A 25,235-nucleotide genomic window follows, 5' to 3' on the forward strand; every position below is an offset into this window, starting at 1 on the left:
ACCAGAGGGCGGGCACAGCCAGCCCCTCTAATATAGAGCGAAGGTCTGTGGCTTGAATTGCAGCCAGTTTCCAAATGATTTACAAGGGCAGTCCCACATGCAATGCATTACAGTAATCCAACCTGGATGCTTTATTCCTTAGAGGCTATCTGGGTATCCAAAGTCAAATCTAATAGTATCTTAATATGCACATTTGATCCTTAAAGGGGAGTGTAGCCCCACCATTACTTCACTGGATAGTTGAATCATTTAATATTTGAATAATTTGATTAAAACTTGCAACCTTTGGTTAATTGCTTTGATCATGGAAAGGTGAACAGAGAATTTTAAAGATCACGTAATGTTTCTTTGTATCCTGTTATCATTTGCAAAGGTCATTATTGCATCTGGAAACATTGATGCCTCACATATAGTGTAGCCACCCCCATAATACCTCCCTTTGTTCTTTGAAGTAAAATAGTAATAGAGCATAAACTGTAGTTATCACTGGACACTCTTCATAATATCCTAAAAATTGCTTTCCTTAATGAGATCAAAGGTCCATTAAATTCAACATTCTAACTACATTCAGACAACCATCCATGGCTGCATAAGCCTTCTCTCCTCCCGTGTGCACTAGTTTATCAGTAAAGATCCTTATTTGTGTTAAGGATTATTTCTACAGATAATTTTTTAAAAATCATGTATAGTCATAGCCAATTTTAGACCTTATCACCAATATATAGGGTGTAAATCAATGTCACACTCTTCCAATTTTTCCATTTCAGATTGTCAGACAGAACAATCCCCCTTCTTCCCCAGCACACTGTTCTGTGAGTTCTCCTGGCTACCCCAGGGCTATTTTGGGGGGCTGCAGGGGGCACAGCAGGGAGAGAAATGGGAAAGTCTTGTATAAGCAGAAATCCTTCTTCAGAGCTTCTGCTGACAGTGCTCATTAGGTGAATCCTGCCCATAATCTCCAACATATAATATTTGAATACAGTATACTGTACATCTATACTGTACAAACTACTTGTTCCTTGATTTTAACTTCAGTCTTGCCTGCATCTTTACTGAGATCCTCCAAGTGAATTTAAAGTAGTGATGGAGCTTTGCTTCAATCTTGCATCCACTGAAAAGAAAATTTAACAAATGTATTTATGGAAAATTTTATATTAAAATTGATAAATGGGTGGCTTTTTTAATTAAAAAAATAATGCCAGGCATTGTTGGTATCTGTCTGTCTTGGGAGATAATGGAGGAGTGCGCCTTTGGGGGTGAGGTCAAGCTGTTGGAAGGTTGCAGCGTCTGCTGTGACTGTAGAGACCGATGTGGGAGAGGCGTGTTTGACTGCAGCTGGGGCAGATGAAGGCATCCAGTTGTGCTGTTGCAGATGCACCATGGTGTTTATTCTCTCTGCGCTCCTCCCAGTGGTCATTTCTCCTCTGGTCACTGCTATGGATACATGACTTGACAGCCTGTCTCCAGGCACTGTGGTCATCTGCAAGGGATTCCCACGTGGCAAGGTTAATGTTGCCAGCCTTCATATTTGCAAATATCTTTGTAACACAGAGTTGATCTACCAATTAGCCTGGTGCCAGAAGCCATAGAACACATCCGTGGTGATCCTGCCATCTTATATGTGGATGTGACCAAGCCAGTGTGGACATCACTGAGACAGGAGTGCAAACATGTTGGAATGTGGGCTTGGGAGAGCACATCTTTGTTTGGAATTCTGTCCTGCCGTGTGATACCCAAAATCCTCCTGCTGCAGTGCATGTGGTGTCGCTTCCTTGGGTTGTAATTTACAACTCACTTCCATAAAGCAGCATGCTCAACATGCAAGCGTGATAGACCTTCATATTGGTATTGGTTGTTGTCCTAGCTGCCTTGACAATATGCTTACCCAGCTCAATGTTGATGGAGAAATTGCTGGTTATGGTGGAACCCAGGTAGACAAAATTGCCTACCACCTCAAGTGTGTGGGGTATTTGCACCGTCTTGACCCAAGATGTTGGTCTCTGTCATACTGATAGTAAGGCCAAACTCCCTGCAGGCTTGGGCAAAATGGTCAGTGAGTCTCTGTAGACTCACTGCACTTTCTTGGAGTGCACTGTCAAGGCTGTGTCATCTGCAAACAACATCTCTTGGATAAGGACCCATTAGACTTTTGTCTTGGCACAGAGATGTACCAGGTTGAACAGACTCCTGTCACTCCTTGTTTGGATTTCCACGCATTTTTCAGTTGAGCTGAAAGCATATGAGAGCAACAGGGGGACAAACAACCCAAAGAGGGTTGGAGCAAGAACACAGCCCCTTTCCACACTGCTCTTTATAGGGAAGGTGTCTGAGGATTAGCCATCATGTTAGATGGTGTCGCACATGTTCTTGTGGAAGGACACAATCACCTTGTGAAGCTTAGGTGGACTTGTTGAGCATTGTAAATAATCTTTTTCAGCTGGCGAGGTCAAAGGCCTTCATCAGGTCTATGAAGGCAACGAACAAGGGGTGTCTCTCTTCTCAACATTTTTCCTGCAGCTGGTGCAGTGAGAATATCATGTTGACTGTTGACCTCTGAGCTCTAGAGCTGCATTGTGACTCGAGACAGACCCTGTCAGCAAGTGGCTATAATCTGTTGAAAACTACACTGGCAAAGGCTTTCCCCACAGTACTCAGCAGGGAGATCCCACTGTTGTTGTTGCAGTTTTGGTGGTCACCTTTGTTCTTGTAGAAGGTCGCAATGCTGGAGTCACACATGTCTTGGATCCTTGTTCCTAACACTGCAAGAGAAGGCCATGGAAGTGTGTCATGAAGGAAGAATTGATTGAAACTGGCTTTCAGCATTCTCCAGGAATAAAGCAATACCAGTACTGGGCACAAGGTGGTGCACCAGCCTGTGCCATGAATAGCTTCCTCTCTTTACAATAACATTTTAGTGCTTCAAAATGTATGCATGCATGAGGTATTTGCTTTTTAAAACAGATGCATTATAGGTTCTTTAAAATTTATAGATGCACTATAATTTAATCAGGTTTTTTTTTGCTTTAATACAAAAAGTTATGACACAATTAAATTTAAGGCAGCAAATGTATAACATGAACAATAATTTTCTTTCCATACAATTTTGTGTGTTTTATCCATTCATTTATTTCTTTATACTATATATAGACTTCCTTTCACACAAAAATCTTCACAAGTTAATTTATCGCTGGACAAGGTGATGGAGGCAGCCTGGGTTTAAATATCCCAGCAGTGGACCAGTGAAGCCTTTTGCCTCATTTCTGCTTGCCCTTGGGCAGAATCCTGTAGCCTACCCACCCATGATTGGCCAAATGTTGGGCAGGCTTGCACCCACTTCCCAGGCTGGCGAGAGACCAGTTTCTGGTGTCGCAGCAGCCTGGGAAAACACCTTGCCTCCACGTCCCATGCTGGCTTGTGGTGCATGGAGTGCGCCATTCCACATAGGTGTCTGACTCTGAAAGTAAGCATCGTTCTCAGGCACCTTCTCTATAAAGAGCACTTTGAAACAGGGCTGTGTTCTCACCCCAACTCTCTTTGGCACATTCTTCTCCCTGTTGCTCTCATATGCCTCCAGTTTGACTGAAGACAGTATGTACTTTCATTCAAGGACCGACGGGGTCTGTTCTAACTGCTACACAAGTGCTGCAGGTCCTTATCCAAGAAATGTTATTTGCAGATGACACAGCCTTGACAATGCACTCGGAGGAAGCTCTACAGAGACTCATTGACTCATTTTACCCAAGCCTGCAGGGAGTCTGGCCTTACCACCAGCTTAATGAAGACCAACATCCTGGGTCAGGATGTCATCAGCACTCCACACATCAGCAGTGGTGACCACAAGCTTGAGATGGTGGACAGTTTGTCTATCTGGGTTCCACCATAACCAGCAACCTTTCTGTTGACGCTAAGTTAGACAAGCATATTGGTAAGGCAGCTACGGCAATGGCTCACCTCTCCCAAAAGGTATGGGAGAATGTGATGCTAACTATCAATACCAAGATGAAGGTCTACCAGGCTTGCATGTTGAGCATGCTGCTTTATGGAAGTGAGTCGTGGGCAACTTACACCCACCAGAACCAACGCCTCAATGCTTTCCACATGCGCTGCATCAGGAAGATTTGGGGCATCACATGGCAGGACAGAATTCAAAAACAAAGATGTGCTCTCCCAAGCCCACATCCCCAGCATGTTTGCACAAAATGGAAAATGGCAGGATCCCCAAGGATTGGCAGACCAACTATGTTTTATAAAGATGTCTGCTAACGTGACATGAAGGTTGGCAATGTTAACCCTGCTGTATGGGAATCCCTTGCAGGTGACCACAGTGCCTGGAGACACAGTCAGATTGTGGGCCCACAGCAGTGACCAGAAAAGAAATGACCACTAAGAGAAGTGTAGGGAGAAGAAAAGCCATGGTGCATTTGTAACAGCAAAACTGGATGCCTTCATCTGCCCCAGTATCTATTCCAGGTCTCTACAATCTCAGTAGGCGCTGCAACTCTCCAGCGGTTTGCTTTTATCCCCAATGGCACACGCTTCCATTGTCTCTCTCGAGATGGATGTCAACTAAACAGTTGAACCTGAAGTCAAGTTGAAGCTAGGTTGAAATGGATCTATAATCATCTTCTTCTCTGGTGATCGCTCATGGCCAAGTAAGATTGTCCTCCATGAATCACCAGGTGTTCTTTAGTTCCCTGGTTCTTTGTATGCTGTGTAGCTCCAGCATGCAATTGCTTATCTACCTTATTTAAAACAACTTCATATTTAAAAAACAGATGAACAACAGTGGGACTTAACTTTCCTTTTAAAAATTGTTCTCTATTTCACACATTTTGTTTGTTTCATTTGACACCTCTTTCATTTTTTCACTCTCACAATACTGTTGAATAGTCCTGTTGGTTTTGTTTCCCTGCTTTTGGTAGAAGTGAAATTGAAAAGCATATTCACAGGTGTAAGTGATGCTGTTCAGTCAAGACATAAAATTTGTGTGTCCAACTTTTTCCAGCTCTTAGAGTTTGCATTTATTCTCCCTCCGCTAAAAAAAAGCAAAAAAGGGCAAAAAATAAAAGCAAGCTGCACAACTATACATCCATTCCAAAACTCACCTATATTATGTAGAGCTCACCATTCTTCCACTAGTGCTGGATGGATTTGTGGGAGGGTTTATACAAAGTAAAAATGTGGCTATAGTGTGCTTTGCAGCATCATGTGGGTATGTGAGATAAACATTAATGCCTCACAGAAGGAATAGAGAGAATCTGGGCCTATGCCCATGCTTGACAAAGTGTATGAACAAATTGCATAGTGGGACTGTAGAAGTATGCTCTAGTTGCCTGTAGTGCTTCCAAACATTTAATGAACATGTAATGTACAGCATACATTCACAAATTCCTATGTTGCTGTTGTTTTAAAAAATCCAATAGAACACATAGGATTATCCAATAAAACACATTATTCATTACCGTTCAATATCAGGAGGTAAAGACTGCATGAATGTACATATGGATTTCCAGAGGCATTAGCTGCGTTAATCTACTGCAGAAAAAACAACAGAGAATCTTGTCGGAAAAAATAAAAAAATTGTCCAGTAGCACCTTAGAGATCAACTAAGTTTGTTCTGGGTATAAGCTTTCGTGTGCATGCACACTTCTTCAGATACACTGAAACAGAAGTCACTAGACCCTTATATATAGTGGGAGGGTGGGGTGGGGTTTTCCTCAGAAGGGTAGTAGGAGATGGGTGATTGACTCAATGGGTGTGGTAAACCTGTTGACGACTGTTGTTGTTGTTTAGTTGTGTCCGACTCTTCGTGACCCCATTCCTGTCTTCCATTGCCTCCCGCAGCTTGGTCAAACTCATAATGACTGTTATCAAATCCAAATCCAAACTCTTCTTATGACGACTGTTAACGACTGTAATTAGTCCTACAGGAAAAGACAAGTGATAGTATGCAGATGACCAAAAATAGCTTTAGCATATGTAATGAGACAAGAATCCAATATCTCTATTCAGACCAGGTCTCTCCATAGTTTTCAGTTTTTGTGTTGTTGTTGTTTAGTCGTTTAGTCGTGTCCGACTCTTCGTGACCCCATGGACCAGAACACGCCAGGCACTCCTGTCTTCCACTGCCTCCCACAGTTTGGTCAGACTCATGCTGGTAGCTTCAGTTTTAGTAATAAGTTGTAATTCAGCAACTTCTCTTTCAAGTCTGTTTCTGAAATTCTTTTGTAATGAGACAGCTGCTTTGAGAGCCTGTATTGAATGTCCTGGGAGATTGAAGTGTTCTCCTACTGGCTTCAGTGTCCACACAATGTTTTTGGCATCAAGATGCCAGGCACCGTTGTCAATGACCCATTTGTGATATGCCATTCCAACCTGGAAACACCCTAACAACTTTATTATAATATCAACTTTCATAGACTACAGTATATCAGTTGCATCAGAAGTATTACTTTGAGTTACAGGTGTGTAACTCAAACACACACAGTCGAGGGTGGAATTACAAACTGTCAGAAGGAAATGAAACCCAGAAAGTACAGACTGTGATGATTAGGTTATTAAGAGTGACCATAAATACTTCCTGCGTTTCATTTCCTTCTGACTTTGCTGGTTAGAATTCCCCCTCCCAACTGTGTGTGTCTTGAATAATAGAATTATAGAGTTGGAAGGGACCCTCAGGGTCGTCAAGTCCAACCCCCTGCAATGCAGGAATCTCAACTAGCTCATACATGACAGAAGGCCACCCATCCTCTGCTTAAAAATATCCAAGGAAGGAGAGTCTACCATCTCTCAGTGGAGTCTGTTCGTGTGTGTGTGTGTGTGTGAGAGTGAGAGAGAGAGAGAGAGAGAGAGAGAGAGAGAGAGAGAGAGAGAGAGAGAGAGAGTGTACACATTCACTTCACACTATATACTTCCCGGCCCTTTCCCCCCTGCTGGTTAACTCTTCCTCAGCTGGCTAAAGCTTCTCTCCCCTGTGATTCCCATGATGATTGGCTCCATGCTGCTATTAAGTTTTTTCCAATGCTTAATAGTGGCCTACATTTCCCCTTGTGCTGTTCAGCTAATTGGAGAACAGCTGAGAGTGATGAAAAGGGCACTGGAGCCCCGCCTACCCCAGGCCTGCTGCTTGTCTGATCAGTGGGATACTATGTTGTGAGCCATTAAGGTTAGGCAGAGTGCCAGTTCTGAGAAAGAAATAGAAAATAGCATGTTTCTACTTAGTGAGCATGCATGGAGTTGCACTGTTGTAAAAACACTTGTTATTTTATTGATGGACTAAGAAGCACCTGTGTGTGATCTAAAATATGATTAAACACACTGCAAAACTTCTGGGTTAAATTATTTTCCTATATATTTTTGTTAAGATTGTAATGACTATTATGAGGAAGTGGTGTTTAAGAGGCTGTTTCTGGATAACTAGGACTATATTTGGCAGATATTTGGTGTGAAATAGCCTTTGTTTTCCACCTTCTGGGAAACTAATACACATTTCCTCTCTTACTTTATATATAGGTAATGTGGGTATGTAACTCGTGCCGAAAACAACAAGAAATCCTCACAAAATCCGGAGCCTGGTTTTATAATAGTGGAACAAATACACCACAGAAGCCTGATCAAGAAGTTTTTAGAGGGCTGCGTAACGAAGAAGCACCTCAGGAGAAAAAAGCAAAGCTGCATGAGCAATCCATATCAGGGTTGGAACGAGGTAGATCTCAAGGGCTCACAAGGCAAGACTCCATAAACGGCTCAGGAGGGAAGGTAGCAGATGACACAGCAGACAGGTAAGGAATTGGCTCATTATACTTCAAAAAAGGAGTCGTCACATGTTTATGAGTCATATTATCTTTGCATTTCTTTTTCATGTTTAATAAGTTGTTTTATCTAAGCAGAATATAAAGAAGCATTTATTTTCAGAAGTATTCAAGGTCTGCATTATTATTTCCTTACCATTTATATTGGGATGATTCTGTAAGTGAGCATACACTTTTCTGTAAATTAGGAAGGGCTCCATTTTGCCTTTGTGGAATGAAAAAAGTCCAAAGTTAGGCCATTAATTCTGCAGCATAAATTAGATAAAAGATGCATAAAAATTGGAATTTTCACTAGTTCAAAATGTCAGAGATTTATCTCTCTTTCTACATCTGTGTATGTGCTGAGAGAATGGATTTTATACATCTGAGGCCTAAATCAGAAATACATTAACTGCTCAAAGGGGACTGCTAATCTGCATATTTTAGTTGGGTACAATTTAAATTATTTTTTCTCAAACTGTAGTTTATGAATGTTCTGCACTTATTTCTTAGTGGTCTTCTTACATTAATATATTTCACACTAGTGGAAAATACCTCTAAGCCCTATTAAAATATTGGTATATGTGTCTCGGAATCATATAAGTTGAAAAGCCTAGTGAATTTTCTCATTGTTTCTTGAACTATACTACTGTTTCCAGCTCATTTACAAATTTACCTATGCTGATATAATGACTTGCAGCAGAATCCTATGCATGTTTACTCAGAAATGAGTCCCATTGTGGTCAGTCCTATTTATTCGCTACTAAGTTGATGGCACAATAGTGTTGAAATTCTGTATCCACTTACTTGGGAGTATGCCCCATTGAAAGCAGTGGGACTTCAGACTAGACATGTAAAGAATTTAACTTTAAGAATGGTCATTTGAATTCTCTGGACTTCAAATAGGCATCTGTAGGCTATATGAACTATCTCATGCTCTACATCTAGTTTATAAATAATACTGACTGTACTTTTAGCTTTGATTAAATTAGATACTTTATCTTTAAAATAACAAACTCTTTCTAGCCTTTCAAATCTGGATTGGCTATTAACACAATTCTAACTATGTTTACTTTGACTTAAGTCCTATTGAATTCATTGGAATAAATGGGGTTAGGATTGTGGCCTTAGATAAATTTTAGCTGTGATTGTCATGAAATAGATTTCTTGAAAAATGTAGGCAAATCAAGCTTTCTTACTAGAACCTACCAGATTGAACTGCTTCTTTGCTCATTGTCCTTTGCTCCATTTTAAATTGGCAGGTCAAATACTGATTGGCTACAAGTGCTCCTTAATTATATTCGTTGTCTTGAGAGACACAACATGGTGTCTGGCAGCTGAATTCATTGTTAAAGGGTGATAGCACAATACTATTCATAGCTAATATTTTTCTTAAATATGTACAGAAGATGGAATCTTGTGGGCTCTTCATTTTTACAAGAGAGACTGCGGAGCTGTCAAGGGTATAATTCTAAGTGCTTTGGCTCAACTATTGTAGGGAGACTGAGACCACAGAACTGTTGTGGGGAGAAACCAACAATGTTTGCTTAAGACCTTCCTAGTACTCTTGGGTACAAATCTCAATATGCCTTTGTACAGACACAGTTGTCAACAATTACAGATTGGTTCTACTTTGTTACAGAAGTCAGCAAGTGACCACTCTGAGATTGACATGGGAAAATGGATTGAGATTATTTTAGACTGGAAGGTCAACATCAGTAAAACCTTAATTTATAAACCAGTACATTTAGATGATGGATTAACCAATTCTACAGGCAATATGTATTCAAGTAATTATTATCTAATTATCCAGATTATTTAAGTCTGATTTTAAGCCACTTTTCTTAACGCCCCAGTGCTTTTAGTTGTCCCTTGTGTTTGTTTATTTATTTAAATATTGCATTCATATTCCACCTTTTCTCCAAGGGGGTGTGGGTGGTTCAGCCCCTCCTCATTCAACCCCCACAACAACCCTGTGAGGTAGGTTAGGTTGAGAGGCAGTCACTGGCCCAAGGTCACCCAATGAGCTTCATGGCATTTAGTGTCGCTAGTCTGTGAAACAATCTTCCAGCAGAGATTTCACAGGTGTCCTTGCTTCTGATTTTTGGGTGTCTCTGCATACTTTTTTTTATGATGACAAGCCTATGCAGTTTAAAATTTTGAATGATTGCTCCATACTGCTTTTAATGATTTTCTTATTATATTGCTACAGTGCTTTGATTCTTTTTATGAGAGGGTGGTATATAAATATTATTATAAATATGAGAATGGAAAGCTATATCCTGATAACTTGAAACTAACCATGGCTTAAAAATTTGCAGAAGAATAACCCAATCTGTGTGATGCAGGCAGGGGTGGCTAACCCTTGGCTCTGCAGATGTTATACTCTTCACATCTATATTCTCTAACAATTGGCTATACTGGCTGTGGGTGATGGAAGCTGTAGTCCAACACGATCTAGAGGACATCACATTGGCTACTCATAGGGTAAAATCTGAATTACAATGATGGAAAAAAGTTCAGGATCTTTTGTAATGTAAAATTTGTTGTTGTTTAGTCATTTAGTCATGTCTGACTCTTCATGACCCCATGGACCAGAGCACGCCAGGCACTCCTGTCTTCCACTGTCTCCCGCAGTTTGGTCAGACTCATGCTGGTAGCTTCAAGAACACTACCCAACCATCTTGTCCTCTGTTGAGCCATCTCCTTGTGCCCTCAATCTTTCCCATCATCAGGGTCTTTTCCAGGGAGTCTTCTCTTCTCATGAGAGGGCCAAAGTATTGGAGCCTCAGCTTCACGATCTGTCCTTCCAGTGAGCACTCAGGGCTGATTTCCTTCAGAATGGATAGGTTTGATCTTCTTGCAGTCCATGGGACTCTCAAGAGTATCCTCCAGCACCATAATTCAAAAGCATCAATTCTTCGGCAATCAGCCTAACACGCGACTGCATGTGCGCGGGTCACATTTCGCCGCTTCCATGCTTGCTCGTGACGTCATTTTGAGCGTTTGCGCATGTGCGAGCGGCGAAACCCGGAAGTAACGCACTCCGTTACTTCTGGGTCACAGCGGAGCGCAACCCGAAAATATTCATCCCGAAGCTACTTCAACCCGAGGTATGACTGTCTCTGTTTCTGAGTACTGTCAGAACTACTTTTGTTGCTTTGAAAATTATGTTGGGAGAAATAAATGTTATCTTAAATATCACTCTGGCAGTGCAACATACAAAGATGTATCACAATTGCATCATTTTCAGATTGACTACTGCCTAAACAGTTTGACTTATGAATCGAGGTCACAACATCCCAATCATTAGAATATGAAATAACATCAATAGATATTATTGCACCCAGAATATGCTGCAAAGGAACCTTTCCCGGGAAAAGATTTTGGCAATGGACCCTTTTCATTCTCTATGATGCTACAGCTGTCCTTCCTGAATTCAGTTACATGCTACAGTAGCCAAGCAGCAGGTACTGATTCCATACTCAGCATGTACAAAACAAACACTGCTTTGTTCTAGACACCAGAAAGACTTGAAAGTTGCAGAGTACTTCTGAATCTTAATTGTTTTAAGGGGAAATGCTGTTGTCAGATTCCACCTATGTGCTAATGTGATGATTATAGCCGGAAGTGAGTATGATTTGCAAGTAATTTTACCAATTCATCCTACATAGATAATAAATTGGCTTGGATTCGAAAGCTGCAATTGTATATATGCCTGGGAGTAAGCCTTGTAAATTCAGTGGGATTTAATTCTGAGTGGACATGCATAGCATTGCGCTCGAAGTTGCTCCTTCATTCACATGGGGGGGGGGCACAGAGAGAGTTAACCAACTCTCCCTTTCATCTGAAGCCCCTCACATTATATCCTATGCCTTTACAATGGACTCCCTAGCTTTTCAGTAAGCCTAGGAGACTGCAGAGGGAAGGGATGGGTGAGAAAGTTCTGTTCCATGATCCCAAGATCATCACCTGAGGCCCTTTTTCATGTGCCTCCTCCATAAGAGGTCCAGAGGATGGCAACACAAGAGCCAGCCTAAAGAAACTACTGTGGCTACGAAAGGAGCTTACAGAGGAGCTGAGATTTAAGCAGGGAATGTATAAGAAATGGAAGAAAGGAGAAATTACAAAGGAAGAGTATACACAAGTAGCCAACAGTTGCACAGAGAAGGTCAGGCAGGTCAAAGCTCAGAATGAACTCAGGCTTGCAAGAGAGGATAATAATAATAATAATAATAATAATAATAATAATAATAATAATAATAATAGGTTTCTTTGGATATGTTTGAAGCAAGAGGAAGAACAAGGAAGTAGTAGGTCCCTTGTGTGGAGAAAATGGAGAAATGCTATTGGGTGACAAGACAGAAGGCAGAACTGCCCAACACCTACTTTGCCTCTGTCTTGAGCCAAAAGGATAGTGCCCAACATGGTGATAACAGAATAAACAATGCAAGGAGGGAGCTGCAGCCCAATATAGGAACAGAGATGGTTATGGAACATCGAGCAATTTATAATGGATTCAGATCTCCAGGGCCTGATGACCTGCACCCAAGGGTACTAAAGGAGCTTGTGGATGTAATCTCAGAGCCTTGTGGAACAGATGTCATCCTGGAAAAAAGTGACAAGTGGGGTGCCACAGGGTTCTGTCCTAGACCTGTTGTTCAACATCTTTATAAATGATTTGGATGAAGATATTAAGGGGAAGCTCATCAGATTCTCAGATGACACCAAACTGGGAGGGGCACCTAGTTGCTACTGAGAACAGAATTGTGATTGAAGATGACCTTAACAGATTGGAGAACTGACCCAAACTAGCAAAATGAATTTCAATAGGGACAAATAACAAGCTGCACCAATGTAACATAGGGGACACCTGGATTGCTAGTAGTACTCGTGGGAAGACCACAAGGTTACAATGAGTCACAACAGTGTGATGCAGCAGCAAAAAAAGCCTATGCTATTTTTGGCTGTATTAACAGAAGTATAATGGTTGGTCAAGGAAAGTAATAGTATCCTTCTATTTTGCCTTCCCCTTCATGGAAGGGGAAATGGAGGCAGTGAGAGATTTTACTTTCTTGGGCTCCATGATCACTGCAGATGGTGACAGCAGTCAAGAAATTAAAAGATGCCTGCTTCTTGGGAGAAAAGCAATGACAAACCTAGACAGCATCTTAAAAAGCAGAAACATTACCTTGCCGACAAAGGTCCGTATAGTTAAAGCTATGGTTTTCCCAGTAGTGATGTATGGAAGTGAGAGCTGGACCATAAAGAAGGCTGATCGCCGAAGAATTGATGCTTTTGAATTATGGTGCTGGAGGAGACTCTTGAGAGTCCCATGGACTGCAAGAAGATCAAACCTATCCATTCTGAAGGAAATCAGCCCTGAATGCTCATTGGAAGGACAGATCATGAAGCTGAGGCTCCAATACTTTGGCCATCTCATGAGAAGAGAAGACTCCCTGGAAAAGACCCTGATGTTGGGAAAGATTCAGGGCACAAGGAGAAGGGGACGACACAGGACAAGATGGTTGGGTAGTGTTCTTGAAGCTACCAGCATGAGTCTGACCAAACTGCGGGAGACAGTGGAAGACAGGAGTGCCTGGTGTGCTCTGGTCCATGGGGTCACGAAGAGTCGGACACAACTAAATGACTAAACAACAACATTTTGCCTTGGGCAGACCCTGCCTGGCGTACTGTGTCCAGTTCTGATCACCACTTTTTAAGAAGGATATTGACAAGCTGGAACACGTGCAGAGGAGGGTGTCAAAGATAATCAAGGGTGTGGAAACCAAGCCTTATGAGGAACGGTTGAGGGAATTGGATATGTTTAGCCTGGTAAAGAAGAAACTGAGAGGAGATAATGAAAGCCATCTTCAAATATCTAAAGGGCTGTCACATATGGAGTAAGATTGTTTTCTCCTCCTGGAGGCTAGATTCAAAGTACAACAAATAGGATTCTGACTAAACACCAGGAAGAATTTTCTGACAGTAGGAGCTGTTCAACAGTGGAACAGACTCCCACTAGATGCTGGACTCACCTTCCTTGGAAGTTTTTAAGCAGAGATTGGATATCATGACTGTTTTAGCTGTGATTACTGCATTGCAGGGGGTGGGATTAGATGACTCTTGAGATCCCTTCCAACTCTACAATTCTATTTCTCTTCTTGTCATTATGAGGGACTTTAATTTGGTATAGTATACAATGTAAACTTGGAATTTAGTACTACCTGTGATCAGTAGATTGAAAGTTAGATTGTTGTATTCATTTGTTCTAAACTTCTAGATTCTATAAGGTATAAAGAAGCACTAATTCACACAGGGAATGCAGATTATAGAAAAATAAGTAAGAGAAGCTCAGAATCTGGAAGGTAAAAGAATCAAAAGAAAAGCAGGAATGAGCAAAAGGTTTGAGGAACCCAAAAATAAACTTAAATGAAATGGATGTAAATAATGGTTTTGGCTTCAATCATTCCTTGTGTCATTTTGTCCACCTAGCTGTGGATGTTGAACTGTTAACCGATAATTTATTGTGTTAAAAATAACCTCTTGAGTGATATAGAACTAAATATAGATATTTCTTTTTCCTAAACGAGGATTTTGGACTCTTGGTTCCTGATAGTCACAACATGCTTTGTCAGTCTGTTCTTGTCTCAGAGCCAAATAGCTTACCTATCATTCTGGCTCATTTTAAATATACACATCACATGCAGAGTCACTATCTCTATAGTTGAACAAATAACAAAAAAGGAGCTAATGTAAATAATAAATGGAGACAGAACACAAATAATATTTCATTACTACTTGCATGGAGCATTATGGAGCACCTTTAAATAATAGAGAGAGAGCGAGAGAGAGCAGGGCTTTAGTTTCTCTTATATACAAGATTAAGAGACGGTGGTCTCTTTTGGATGTAATGCTAAAACATGGTTTAGTGTTACGAAAGTGAGCTGCAGCTAATCTTGATCTTGCATACCCTTCCTTTCTTCCTCCCTTCCTTCCTTCCATGTGTCCACAAGGTGGAGTCTAGCAAATTTTGCTTCGATTCTAGGTTAACCAACCTGTCCCGACATCTGAATGTAGACAAACTGTGATCAGTTTTAACCATGACATGTTGAAAGAAACCAGTATCATGGTTTATAAAGCTAGGTTATTTCATTTAGTTGTAGTTAAGATTATTCATAGTTAAAAATGGCTAAATCATGGCTAATCTAAAACAAGAATGAAAGCTTATGTGTTTCTTGCAGCTGTGCTAGCAAAGGAGAAGGTGTGTATGTGTGTGTTTGTGCACATGACCCAGAGGCTCACTGCAACTCATTCTTACAATGATAAACCAGGGTTTACCTATGAATGCATCCAGTGACTTATCCAATGCCCTCTGGAAAGCTTCATAACTTACTAGGAATACAAAGAATGCAAGATAGCTAGATAGCAAGATAGATATAACATATATGCTGGTCCCACTCTATGAATGCTTGCTGTGAGACTTATCTGAACACAGGGAATCCAAACATTGCTATATGCACTGCAGATTCCGTGTTCGGGAATGCATTATAAATTTTCCCATAGGATTAAATGGAAATTGTTGACTTGTTATGAGAACAGAAATCATTGACTCGTTATGTGAATTTTCGCCTAACAAGTGATTTCCAGGGAACACATTGTATTCATAAAGTGGGAACTGCATACATGCCAGATTACCATGCATAGCCATGTAAGAACTGCTAATCTTTTAGGGTCAAACAACAATTTGTTGAAAAACAAATCAATCTTGGGAGGAAACACAAAAAATGGCAAGCTTTACATTTATGATGGAAGTGAGTCAGGAAATATAAAGGTGAAAGGAAGTCTCATAATTTATCATGAATCAAATTAAGCTTGAGAGAGGGGGAAAAATCTGGTGAGAATAAATTGCCTTAATTGGAATTTGACAGATGGTGAATGAGATATCAGTTCGGTATCCTAAACCTGGAGGATGCCTCAGTCATATGTTTTTCACATCAATTTTTAAAGCAGAACTAGGAGTGGAACTTCCATTTTTCACTTAGTCTCCAAAAGGTTTAATTAACTTGAAGTGTTCAGAATTAAAATATTTTCTTTGCTTTCCTGTTGTATTGCTACTATTTAATATATATTAAATACTAGCAGTGAGTCGTGTGCTTTACAGAAAAGAGAAGTTGTAGTCTTATATTAGACAAGATGGGTAGTGCAGATGGGTGAGGGGAGAGGGAGTTCAGAATGGAGGCAGAAATAAGTTTATTTTCTAAAGAGATATCATGCCACATAGCTCCATAGAGCCCTCAGGTCAGAATGGAATATTAAAAAGCCTAGCAAACAACTAGTTCTTTCCTAAACAATTACAAACAGGAGATCAGTTAATATGTGTTTCAGAAGCAAAATTTCCCTAAAATTGTTTTGATGAAACTGTGCAGTCAAGTTGATAAATACTGTATTTTAAGTGCTTGCAAGATTAAATATGGGATAATATGTGTTTCTAGCTATTCAGTCTTGGCAAAGAAAAAAGGATAGCATTTCCAGTATTGCAAAGGCTGCTCATGACAAGCCATTATTGCTTACCATTTATAACTTCAGCAAGACCTTGCTAATCCTGAAGCAGGCAAACATCCATCCTAACAGATGGACATGACTCTGGGGTGCCCATTGGCACTCTATGCATAGGAAATGTGTGGTTGTGATAATCATGTACAAATGATGAAATAGCTATTTATTCTCAGATAAAAGAGGAAAATGACACATGTTATTATAAGCCAAATTTTGAGAGATGCTGATTCCTCCTCACCTTTCTGAATAAAATCTCAAAGTACCTTAAAAAAAAGAAAAGTTAGCAAGACAGAAAGAGTTGTTTAGTGGGCCACATCATATGCACAATGCACAGAAACAGAAATATATGACTCATGTGTCCTACACCAGTGGTTCCCAATCCTGCCCCACAGACCACCTGAAAATTGCTAAGGGTCTTGGCAGAGCACTTGGTGATTTTTCTGCCTGTTGTAGCAATTGTTGTGCTAGATGCTATATGATCCTTAGTCCAAATCATGTCTGTAAAAATACAGCTATCTGAATGAAGTTCATCTGCAGACCACTGTTTGGGAACCCCTGCCCTACGTAAACTCCGTCATGTCTGATGAATTCACATGTGCAGATCAGATCACATATCTGTAGGAAACTACAGTTTTTATGTAGTGTGCTTATCTAGCAAAATAGATTTGTATGCATTTGCCATCCATGTTGGAGGGTGCACATAGCTTTCCATGTGAAAATTATTTTTATTCAAAAATTTCATAAATTTTGAAGCAGACAGTATAGCTCAAACTTTAAATTGTTAACCAGTGGGAAGTGCTTTTAGATGACCTGAAATACATTCCTCCAGCTACAGCTAGAGTCAGTAATCGGGAAAATGTGTTTCATATACCCAAGGCTATGAAGAGCTATCTTATACTGAGCTAGACCAATGATCCATGCAACTCAGTATTGTCAACCCAGATTGGCAATATCTTTCAGATCCAGCTCTGCAGTGTTTCAAGCAGAGGGCTTGCTCTACCCTACTGCTTGGAGTCCCTTAATTAGATATGTTGAATAAAGCCTTATGCATAGAAGTATGTTCTATTTCATTTAGCTATATATGTAATATGTTTGAATATCTTTCAGTGTGAAAACTTGGTATAGAACTAGAAGATAAACAATTTCAGCTGAGAATTGTCTGTTTCTCGTTTTTGAAAAAAAAAAAGATTTACGTTTGAATCTGTTCCATGTATCATCTCCCTCCCTTGCCATATATAACGTTTATAAAATAACACACAGTTTCTCTCTTTGAATAAAGAAAAAAAGTAATATAATTTACTAGTTGGAAATGTCTCCTTCTTTGGGAAAAGCTACTAATCTGGGAAAGGATGGTTACAAAGATGGAGAAGGATGGAGTTCCATGACAAACATTCCTGTTTGTGCCGTGTAAGTACTTTTCCACTGCTAGCTGAACAAGGAATCTACTCCTTCAGATGGTATAGACAAAACTGTCAGAAGGTTTTTGCAAAGCTTCCAAACAATCAACAGGTAGTCATTAATTAGAGATTAGTTCTGTACACTTATAGACATCTGCTGACAACGTATCATTGGAGGTGAAATTTGTTTACAGGAAAAACATTTTTTTTTCCAAAAATAAAAGCAATACCAGAACTTAATCAAGTTCATGTTTGCATTTGCAATCTAGGAAGAGTGTTCACATTGTTAAATAAACTGAATACTGTAGACAAATTATTCTGAAATCTTAATTTCAAAATGTTATCCTAGTTGTCAGTGATGGTTGCTTGGTGTACATTAATATTATAAGTGACATTTGAGGCAAAATAGTGCCAAAAACAGTCCCCCATACTTCATACCTTATTTGAATTTGAAAATAATATAATGAGTAGAAGTAAAAGTAGAAGCATTTTGGTTTCTTTATGGATACAAATGATTACAGAAATAACATCATGCAAGAATGAATCAAAATAATGAGCTATGTGGTTTTTGGGGTTTTTTTTAGTATTTACAGTTTAGGGACCCATAATGATTTTATAAGCAAACTGGTACCAGTAAACCCTCTGCTGTGAGTTGATGGATTCATTTTTGTCTGTCAAGTAGCTTGTACAGATACTGTTGTCCATGGTAATTAATAGAAAATCAATGAGAAATAGAGCAACTTGCAGCGCTAATATAACTATCTAGGTGATTTTATAAGTAACTTTATAAATCAATATTATGCTGAGTTATGTCTGTTGATCACCAAAGAATTCCTATTGATTCTAGTAAATTCCAGGGCAAAGAGTTCAAATTAAACACCTTAACTAACCCTTAACTTACCAGCAAACAAATTGAATGGCTTTTTTCAAACTTTTGTTGTTGTTGTTTAGTCGTTTAGTCGTGTCCGACTCTTCGTGACCCCATGGACCAGAGCACGCCAGGCACTCCTGTCTTCCACTGTCTCCCGCAGTTTGGTCAGACTCATGCTGGTAGCTTCGAGAACACTGTCCAGCCATCTCGTCCTCTGTCGTCCCCTTCTCCTTGTGCCCTCAGTCTTTCCCAACATCAGGGTCTTTTCCAGGGAGTCTTCTCTTCTCATGAGGTGGCCAAAGTTTTGGAGCCTCAGCTTCAGGATCTGTCCTTCCAGTGAGCACTCAGGGCTGATTTCCTTGAGAATGGATAGGTTTGATCTTCTTGCTCGAAAACCAAGGTTCCACTGTACTCTTCTTTCTAAGTGAGGTTAACTCTGAGAGTAGATAAATAGGTACCGCTGCAGTGGGAAGGTAAACAGTGTTTCCGTGTGCTCTGGCTTCCATCACGGTGTTCCGTTGCACCAGAAGCGGTTTAGTCATCCTGGCCACATGACCCGGAAAGCTGTCTGTGGACAAACGCTGGCTCCCTTGGCCTGAAGTGAGATGAGCATCGCAACTCCATAGTCACCTCTGACTGGACTTAACTGTCTAGGGGTCCTTTACCTTTTACCTTACTACATTATTTTCATTCTATTTCCAGCCTAACAATTGGTTTTGTATCCAAAAGAAAATCATTTTCAATAAAAAGTAAAGTGAATGACTTTGAAATATAGAACAACAGCTTTCAAATGACAAATAACAATCACTATACTTTTTATGAAATGTATTTTTTTTAGCACAAAGACCAAGGAGTGACCAAAGGAGTTAAAACAAAAGAGAGATTATTCTACATGTAATCATAATGTATAACTATAGAAGCTATTTCCAGTTAAAATATTTAGACAAAACAGCAATAAAACAAAACAGCACCAAAATCAATACCAGCCAGGAAATTCCATATATTAAATTACAGTCTTTTGCTGAACATAAATACAATTGCTGAACAGAAATAGTAAAAAACAAAACAAAAACACTTCTGCAGAATAATCCTATGCATATTTATGTGGAAGTAAAGCCCACTGTGTGGAATGGAGCTTACTTCTAGCTATGTGTACATAGGATTAAATAGGTTTTTGCCCTCAGTATATCAATATTTAACAGAGATTTTTCTTGTGTGAGATGGGTGGGAAATGAAGAAAAAGAAAAAGAAATGCAATGCAATGAGATAACCACCTTACTTCAGAGAGTCTTCAGTGAGTAATACATTCTTTTAACATAAGTTGCCAGTTTGTGTTCTGTATCTAAGGAACACATTCTGTTTTTGCCTACTGATTTCTGCACTGGGAAAGCTGGGTAGCTGGCCTGGTCTTCAGTGTTATCACCAGGATCCTTAGTCTGGGTCATCTTACAAGTCAGCTTGTTTCTGGCTGGCAGATCATGTAATTTAATCTCAACAGTATTAAATTAGAGACTGCCACAAGCCTTCTCCAGCCTGGTATTCAGAAGCTTAAGGGAACAAGATCGGAAGAGCCTAATACTGTCCTTTGCACTCCATCACCCTGCCTGGTCTTCTGAATATACACACATATTCCAGCCAGTAGGCGATCCCTGACCAGCAGTGTCTCCCTTTTGGAATCACATTTTCAAGATCACAAGAGCATTGATCACCTTGTTGGTAGTAAGTTACATAAAATGGATTGGGACAGAGATAACTGCAGCAAGGCACCATTACTTTTTCAGGGAAGCTGTTGCTGTCATGTATTCAACTACTGGACCATTTGCCACTTTTTCTGAGTCTGAGGCTCTTACCCATCTCTGTGGCTCCTCTTGAAAACATCTACTCTTCTCATTGTAACATGGTACAAATAAGTAATGCATTTTCTTGAATAGCCCTTCAAATATCACTGAATTGGCCTGACCCACTTTTACTTCCAGCTCAGTCTTCAAGGCAACCTTAGAGGAAATGATAGGTTTGTATATGGTTGATGGAGTGCTTCAGAGGCAGCTACTCTGTTCAGAGCTTCCAGAAATTATCTCCCCCGGGCAATCTGGCAAGCCCCCTCTCTTGCTGTCTTTAGATGTGTTGTGAAGACCTGTAAGTTTTTTATGAGTCAATCTTAAGGTCTTTATGCTAACTCTGAATTGAAACACTGATTTAAAGCTTATTCTATGATCTTCCATTCAATGCAACTTAAAACAGCTTTAAAAGGCAGCACAAAACAGTCCATCACCTGAAGTGGGTAGCAGTTGCTTCCTGTCATTCCCTTCCCCCCTCTTCCACACCTCACTGCATTTTCCTTTGTTCTTCTCCTCTTCCTGCCTGCCACCACCTTGCAGTTGTTGCTGCTCCTGCTCCTCCTGTCCATACTGCCACCTCCAGTTCGGGGCCATTCATACCTCTCAGTGCTGTGTTCTACAGGAATGAGGCTGTTCCTCAGAATGAGGCATTGTGGCTGAGGTAGGCATAGAGAGTGTCCGCTGCTTTGCCACTATAGCAGCAAAAATAATTCAAACTTTAACCAAGTTAAACTAAGATGGCCACGTGTTTGCCACTTTAGTGGCAAAGTGGCAGCAGTGATGCAGGCACACTCCATAGTCACCTTAATCACAATACCTCACTCTGAGGAAGGGCCCCTATTTCACAGTAAGGAGTGGTGGGCTCAGATCACCCTTTTGGAGTGCCGCCATCCAAATCCCTGCAACAGGTGACTGCACTTCACAGCAGGCAGATAGCCAGTCATTTGTGGATGTGATGGCAACTGCTTCTACAACAGGCAGACTGACTAGTGACTGAGCAGTCCATGGACTTCTGTGATCAGCCACCTGAGACATATGTCTCATCCTGCTTAATTATAGGGACTTCCCTGTTAAAAAGGGCATCAGTCAAATTCATGCAGGAGAAAGCTACCAGTGGCTACTAATCATGGTGACTATATATTATCTCAAATAATGGAGGCAGTATGAGTGTGGAAAACTGCTATTTCACTCATGTCCTGCCTTTGGGCTTCTCATAGGTATCTGGTTGGTGACTGTGGATGGGCCTTTGGTCTGATCCAGAAGGGTTCTTCTTATTTTTAGTATTGCTTTTATAACTCATATTGTAGGCCACCTTGCAAAGACTTTATCTTAAGTGAAATATAAAAAAACCTTCATCTTATTTATGCCAATCATACTCTGTGTGCTTTCTACCTTCTGAAGTGGAATTCCACCTTGTTCTGTGAGCCTCTCTGCACCCAAAAAAATACATCAGCCGAGTCCCTAAAAAAGGAAAAAAAGGAGGAAGCTGTTTGCTTTAAGCATACAGGCTACTAGATAGTTGCGGTACTAGACAGTTGCTGGATAATAGTTAAATTAATAGCAGTAGTGTTGCTTTTTAGTTAAATTGCTGCTAAAAGAAAAGTCAAAGTATTTATTGAGTCCATTATGTAATTTTATATTGTGTGCTCTCTAATGGGAACATAGCTATTAAAGATATAGCTACTAGGCTGACCTGCATGATATTCTCAAAGTACTTTTTGGTGATATTAGTACATGCATAACAAATGAAGAAGAATGTTGCATGATGAGATATTTGAGTGTTTTAGGCATGAAGTTCTCATTTTTAAAGACTACTCTTAAATAAGTGGCTTCAGGGTTGGAAGTCATAGCTAGTCTTGGAGAATTACCTTTTATCAAAGTAAAAATAAATAAAAGTTTTTTATGTTACACTTTGACTGAGATATGAATTAGTACCATTTCCAATCAGGAGCTCAGCAGAACAACTGAGTATTCTAATAGAGTTTTTCCACTTAAGGTTTAAGAAATATGTACAAAACTCTCCTAAAGCCAGCAAAGGGCCTTCCATTCTTTATTTAATTACACTGACTTGATTTAATTAAACAAAGAAATGCAAAATCTATGTTGTTCCTGTGCTCCAAGGAAGGAGGGAGTAGAGCACTTCTAGCAGAGCAGTTAAGAAGAGACTTCCTTTTGTGTTGCACTTTCCAGGCACAGGTCCACGCTTTAAAGCTCCGTATCTGAGTGTTTTTCTGTTTCTTTTGGTCCCTCTGCTTCCCCTGGGAAAACATGCATTTGACTGCTGAATCAGAGCAAACAGCCATCCACTGAAAACCCATTGCCATTTGCTCCGATTCAGCAGTAAAACATGGGTTTTCAGGGGGAAAGGGCTGGGACCAGTGGCGTAGCAAGGTCAGGTGGTACCTGGTGCAGAAAATTTCTTGTCAACCCTCCCCCCACTGATTTTTGCATGCAAAAATGATTTGACTTTTTTGGGGGGAGCAAGAGTTGTTGAACTTTTTTTGGGGAGCAAAAGTTGTGACACCTCTGGCTGGGACCAAAAAACCCACCACCACTTGGACATGGAGCTTTCATGCCTGAACTTGTGCCTAAGTGTGGCACAAAAGGAAGTCTGGATTTGCCCTTGCTGGCTGCCTGGACTTTCTCCTTCCTGTTGCTGCTAAGCTGCCCTAGCAGTTGAGAAAATGGAGCAGCAAAGAAAATTAGCTTCAAGAAATGGCAAAGATGATACAGCTCCTTTCTTTCCAGAAGTGGATGGACGGTGAAGGGTGAGGCAGCATTTGAAATTCTCTTCAGCCCTTTCTTTGTGTAGGGGCAGCTTGTAGCAATCACTTTCAGCATTCCATACAAGCAAAGTTCATTGCCTGGCGTGCGAGCAATGCAATGCCTAAAATAATTTTACAGATTAGTGAAGTTTGAGAAATTATGCATTGAAAAGTAGAGATAAGTTACATTAGTAAATTTAGAGCCATTCAGTGCTCATCATGTCAAACTGTATAACAACCTATATTCCAATTTTTCCTCTTCTGCTTACAAGAACATTTACAGTGTTAGTTTTTTCTTGCCCCAACCTGTCTTGTGTGCTTTGTTTCATGCTTCACAGTCTTTTGAAAACAATACAGTACAAAGTTAGTGGTGACTCTTGATGATTTCAGTAGGTTTGAAATGAATTTAACTGTGTGTGGCTTTGTGTCATTTTCCCTGCTGTGACCTTTGTCATGATCATCAACATTCTTTCATGCCTGGTAGGTAATTTTTCTTTCTGTCTTGCCAGACGCTATCCCAGCTGAAAAACATTTTGACAGGCTTGCTGTCTCTGGATGCTTACTCCCAGAAGTCTATTAATGTCTCTGCTTGCCATTTTTCTCTGCTTTGAAGAATTTAGGTGCCCCATCATTTAATATTGTGATCTGCTGTACATTCCATCTTCCTGACTTGCAACATATCTGGAGACCAGACCCACCTTATCTCCTCACCCCATCCTAGCACTTTTAAGGGTAATCAGACATGGGGGTCTAGCTGGTGGGGCAATCTGGAAGGTTAGCAAAACTGAGATGGAGATTTTCTACAGTTGTTGGGAATGGGTGTAAAGTGTAGCTGTGGAGCATGGAAAGAAAGAGTGGCGGCAAGCAGAAGGAAAGACTCATGGCTGCTGTGCCAAAGAGCTTCAGGGCCAAGGTGAGGGACAGGGCTGCTTATCTACAGAGCCTCCCTAAAGGGTTGTACCTTGAATAAACCAGTAAAAGAGTCAAGCTAAAGGTGAGTTAGGACCAAAGAGACATTTCACATTAGGAACTTAAAAATTGCGGGAGGGGGTGTACTAGGGTGACAGTACCATAGATGCTATTTTGTTGAAGCATATGACTTAGATGTAACAATACCATAGACTCACTGATAGGATGTCAACTTAGAATACAATAGAGGACAGACAGACAGGATGAAGCCCGTGGTCCAGTCAACTTGCCAATATTTTTTTATGAGAAATCAGAAAATTTTAAAAAGAATTTTTTTTTTAAATCACCTTAGTTTGATTTAATATTTGAGTGTGTTGGATAGAATTAGGCCTGAGCTGTGCTTTCTCCTTAATTATAGCTTTGTGTGATTCTTTTCTGCAGGTAAAAGCCCAGCATAAGGGCATGAATTCATGATGGTGGGGAAGCATTCCAAATTGCTTCTGGGAAGGGGTGCTTACTTTGTTTTTCATTTCATTTTCTAACAGTTTAAAAATCACTGCCTCTTTCTGCAGTGGTGTTTACTTTTGTTGCCTCCCACCGCCAAATGTTTTAGCTGTAGGAAAAGTATCTTATTCTCCCCCTCCCCACTGTGGCAACATTTGTTGCAGATGATCACAGCATTTTCAACACTATCTTCTCACTTTGAATTTTGTTCATTTAGTATAAGGATCTGAGAAAATAAAAACAAAGTTAAAATTACAACTCCCATTTTAAGTTGTTACAATGCTCCTAAGTGAAATATAATTGATGTGTAGGTCATTTTAATGGTAACACCCACAACCTCTACTCACAGCTAAGTGAACTGTGGGGAGGAGCATGAGTTTACATGTCTGAAGCTAGCTCCGGACTTCACCAGGAGTGTGATGATCTACCAGCTAACTTCCCCAAGTCACCAACAAGGGATAGCCTGGCAGCAGTGATTCATGCACTGGTAAACCTTGATGCTTTCTTACTGTAATGTGCTCTATATGGGACTACGCTTGCACCTGGTGTGGAAGCTCCACTTGGTGCAAAATGCTGAGACCTAGACTATTGATGGGGGCAGA

General features: G+C 40.3%; 1 protein-coding gene across 22 annotated transcripts in view; it reads left to right on the forward strand.

The window, feature by feature from the left end:
- The window catches only part of RIMS2 (regulating synaptic membrane exocytosis 2), a 338,908-nt gene that overhangs the window by 83,428 nt on the left and 230,245 nt on the right, over nucleotides 1–25,235 (forward strand). For all 22 annotated transcript variants that reach the window (XM_083621717.1, XM_083621718.1, XM_083621705.1 and 19 more), the window contains one exon: nucleotides 7,513–7,781. In XM_083621717.1, the coding sequence (XP_083477843.1) occupies nucleotides 7,513–7,781 (269 nt within the window). The remainder of the gene's footprint in view (nucleotides 1–7,512; nucleotides 7,782–25,235) is intronic.

The sequence above is a fragment of the Podarcis filfolensis genome (genome assembly GCF_964270895.1).
Source record: "Podarcis filfolensis genome assembly, chromosome: 7".
Classification (NCBI taxonomy): domain Eukaryota; kingdom Metazoa; phylum Chordata; class Lepidosauria; order Squamata; family Lacertidae; genus Podarcis; species Podarcis filfolensis.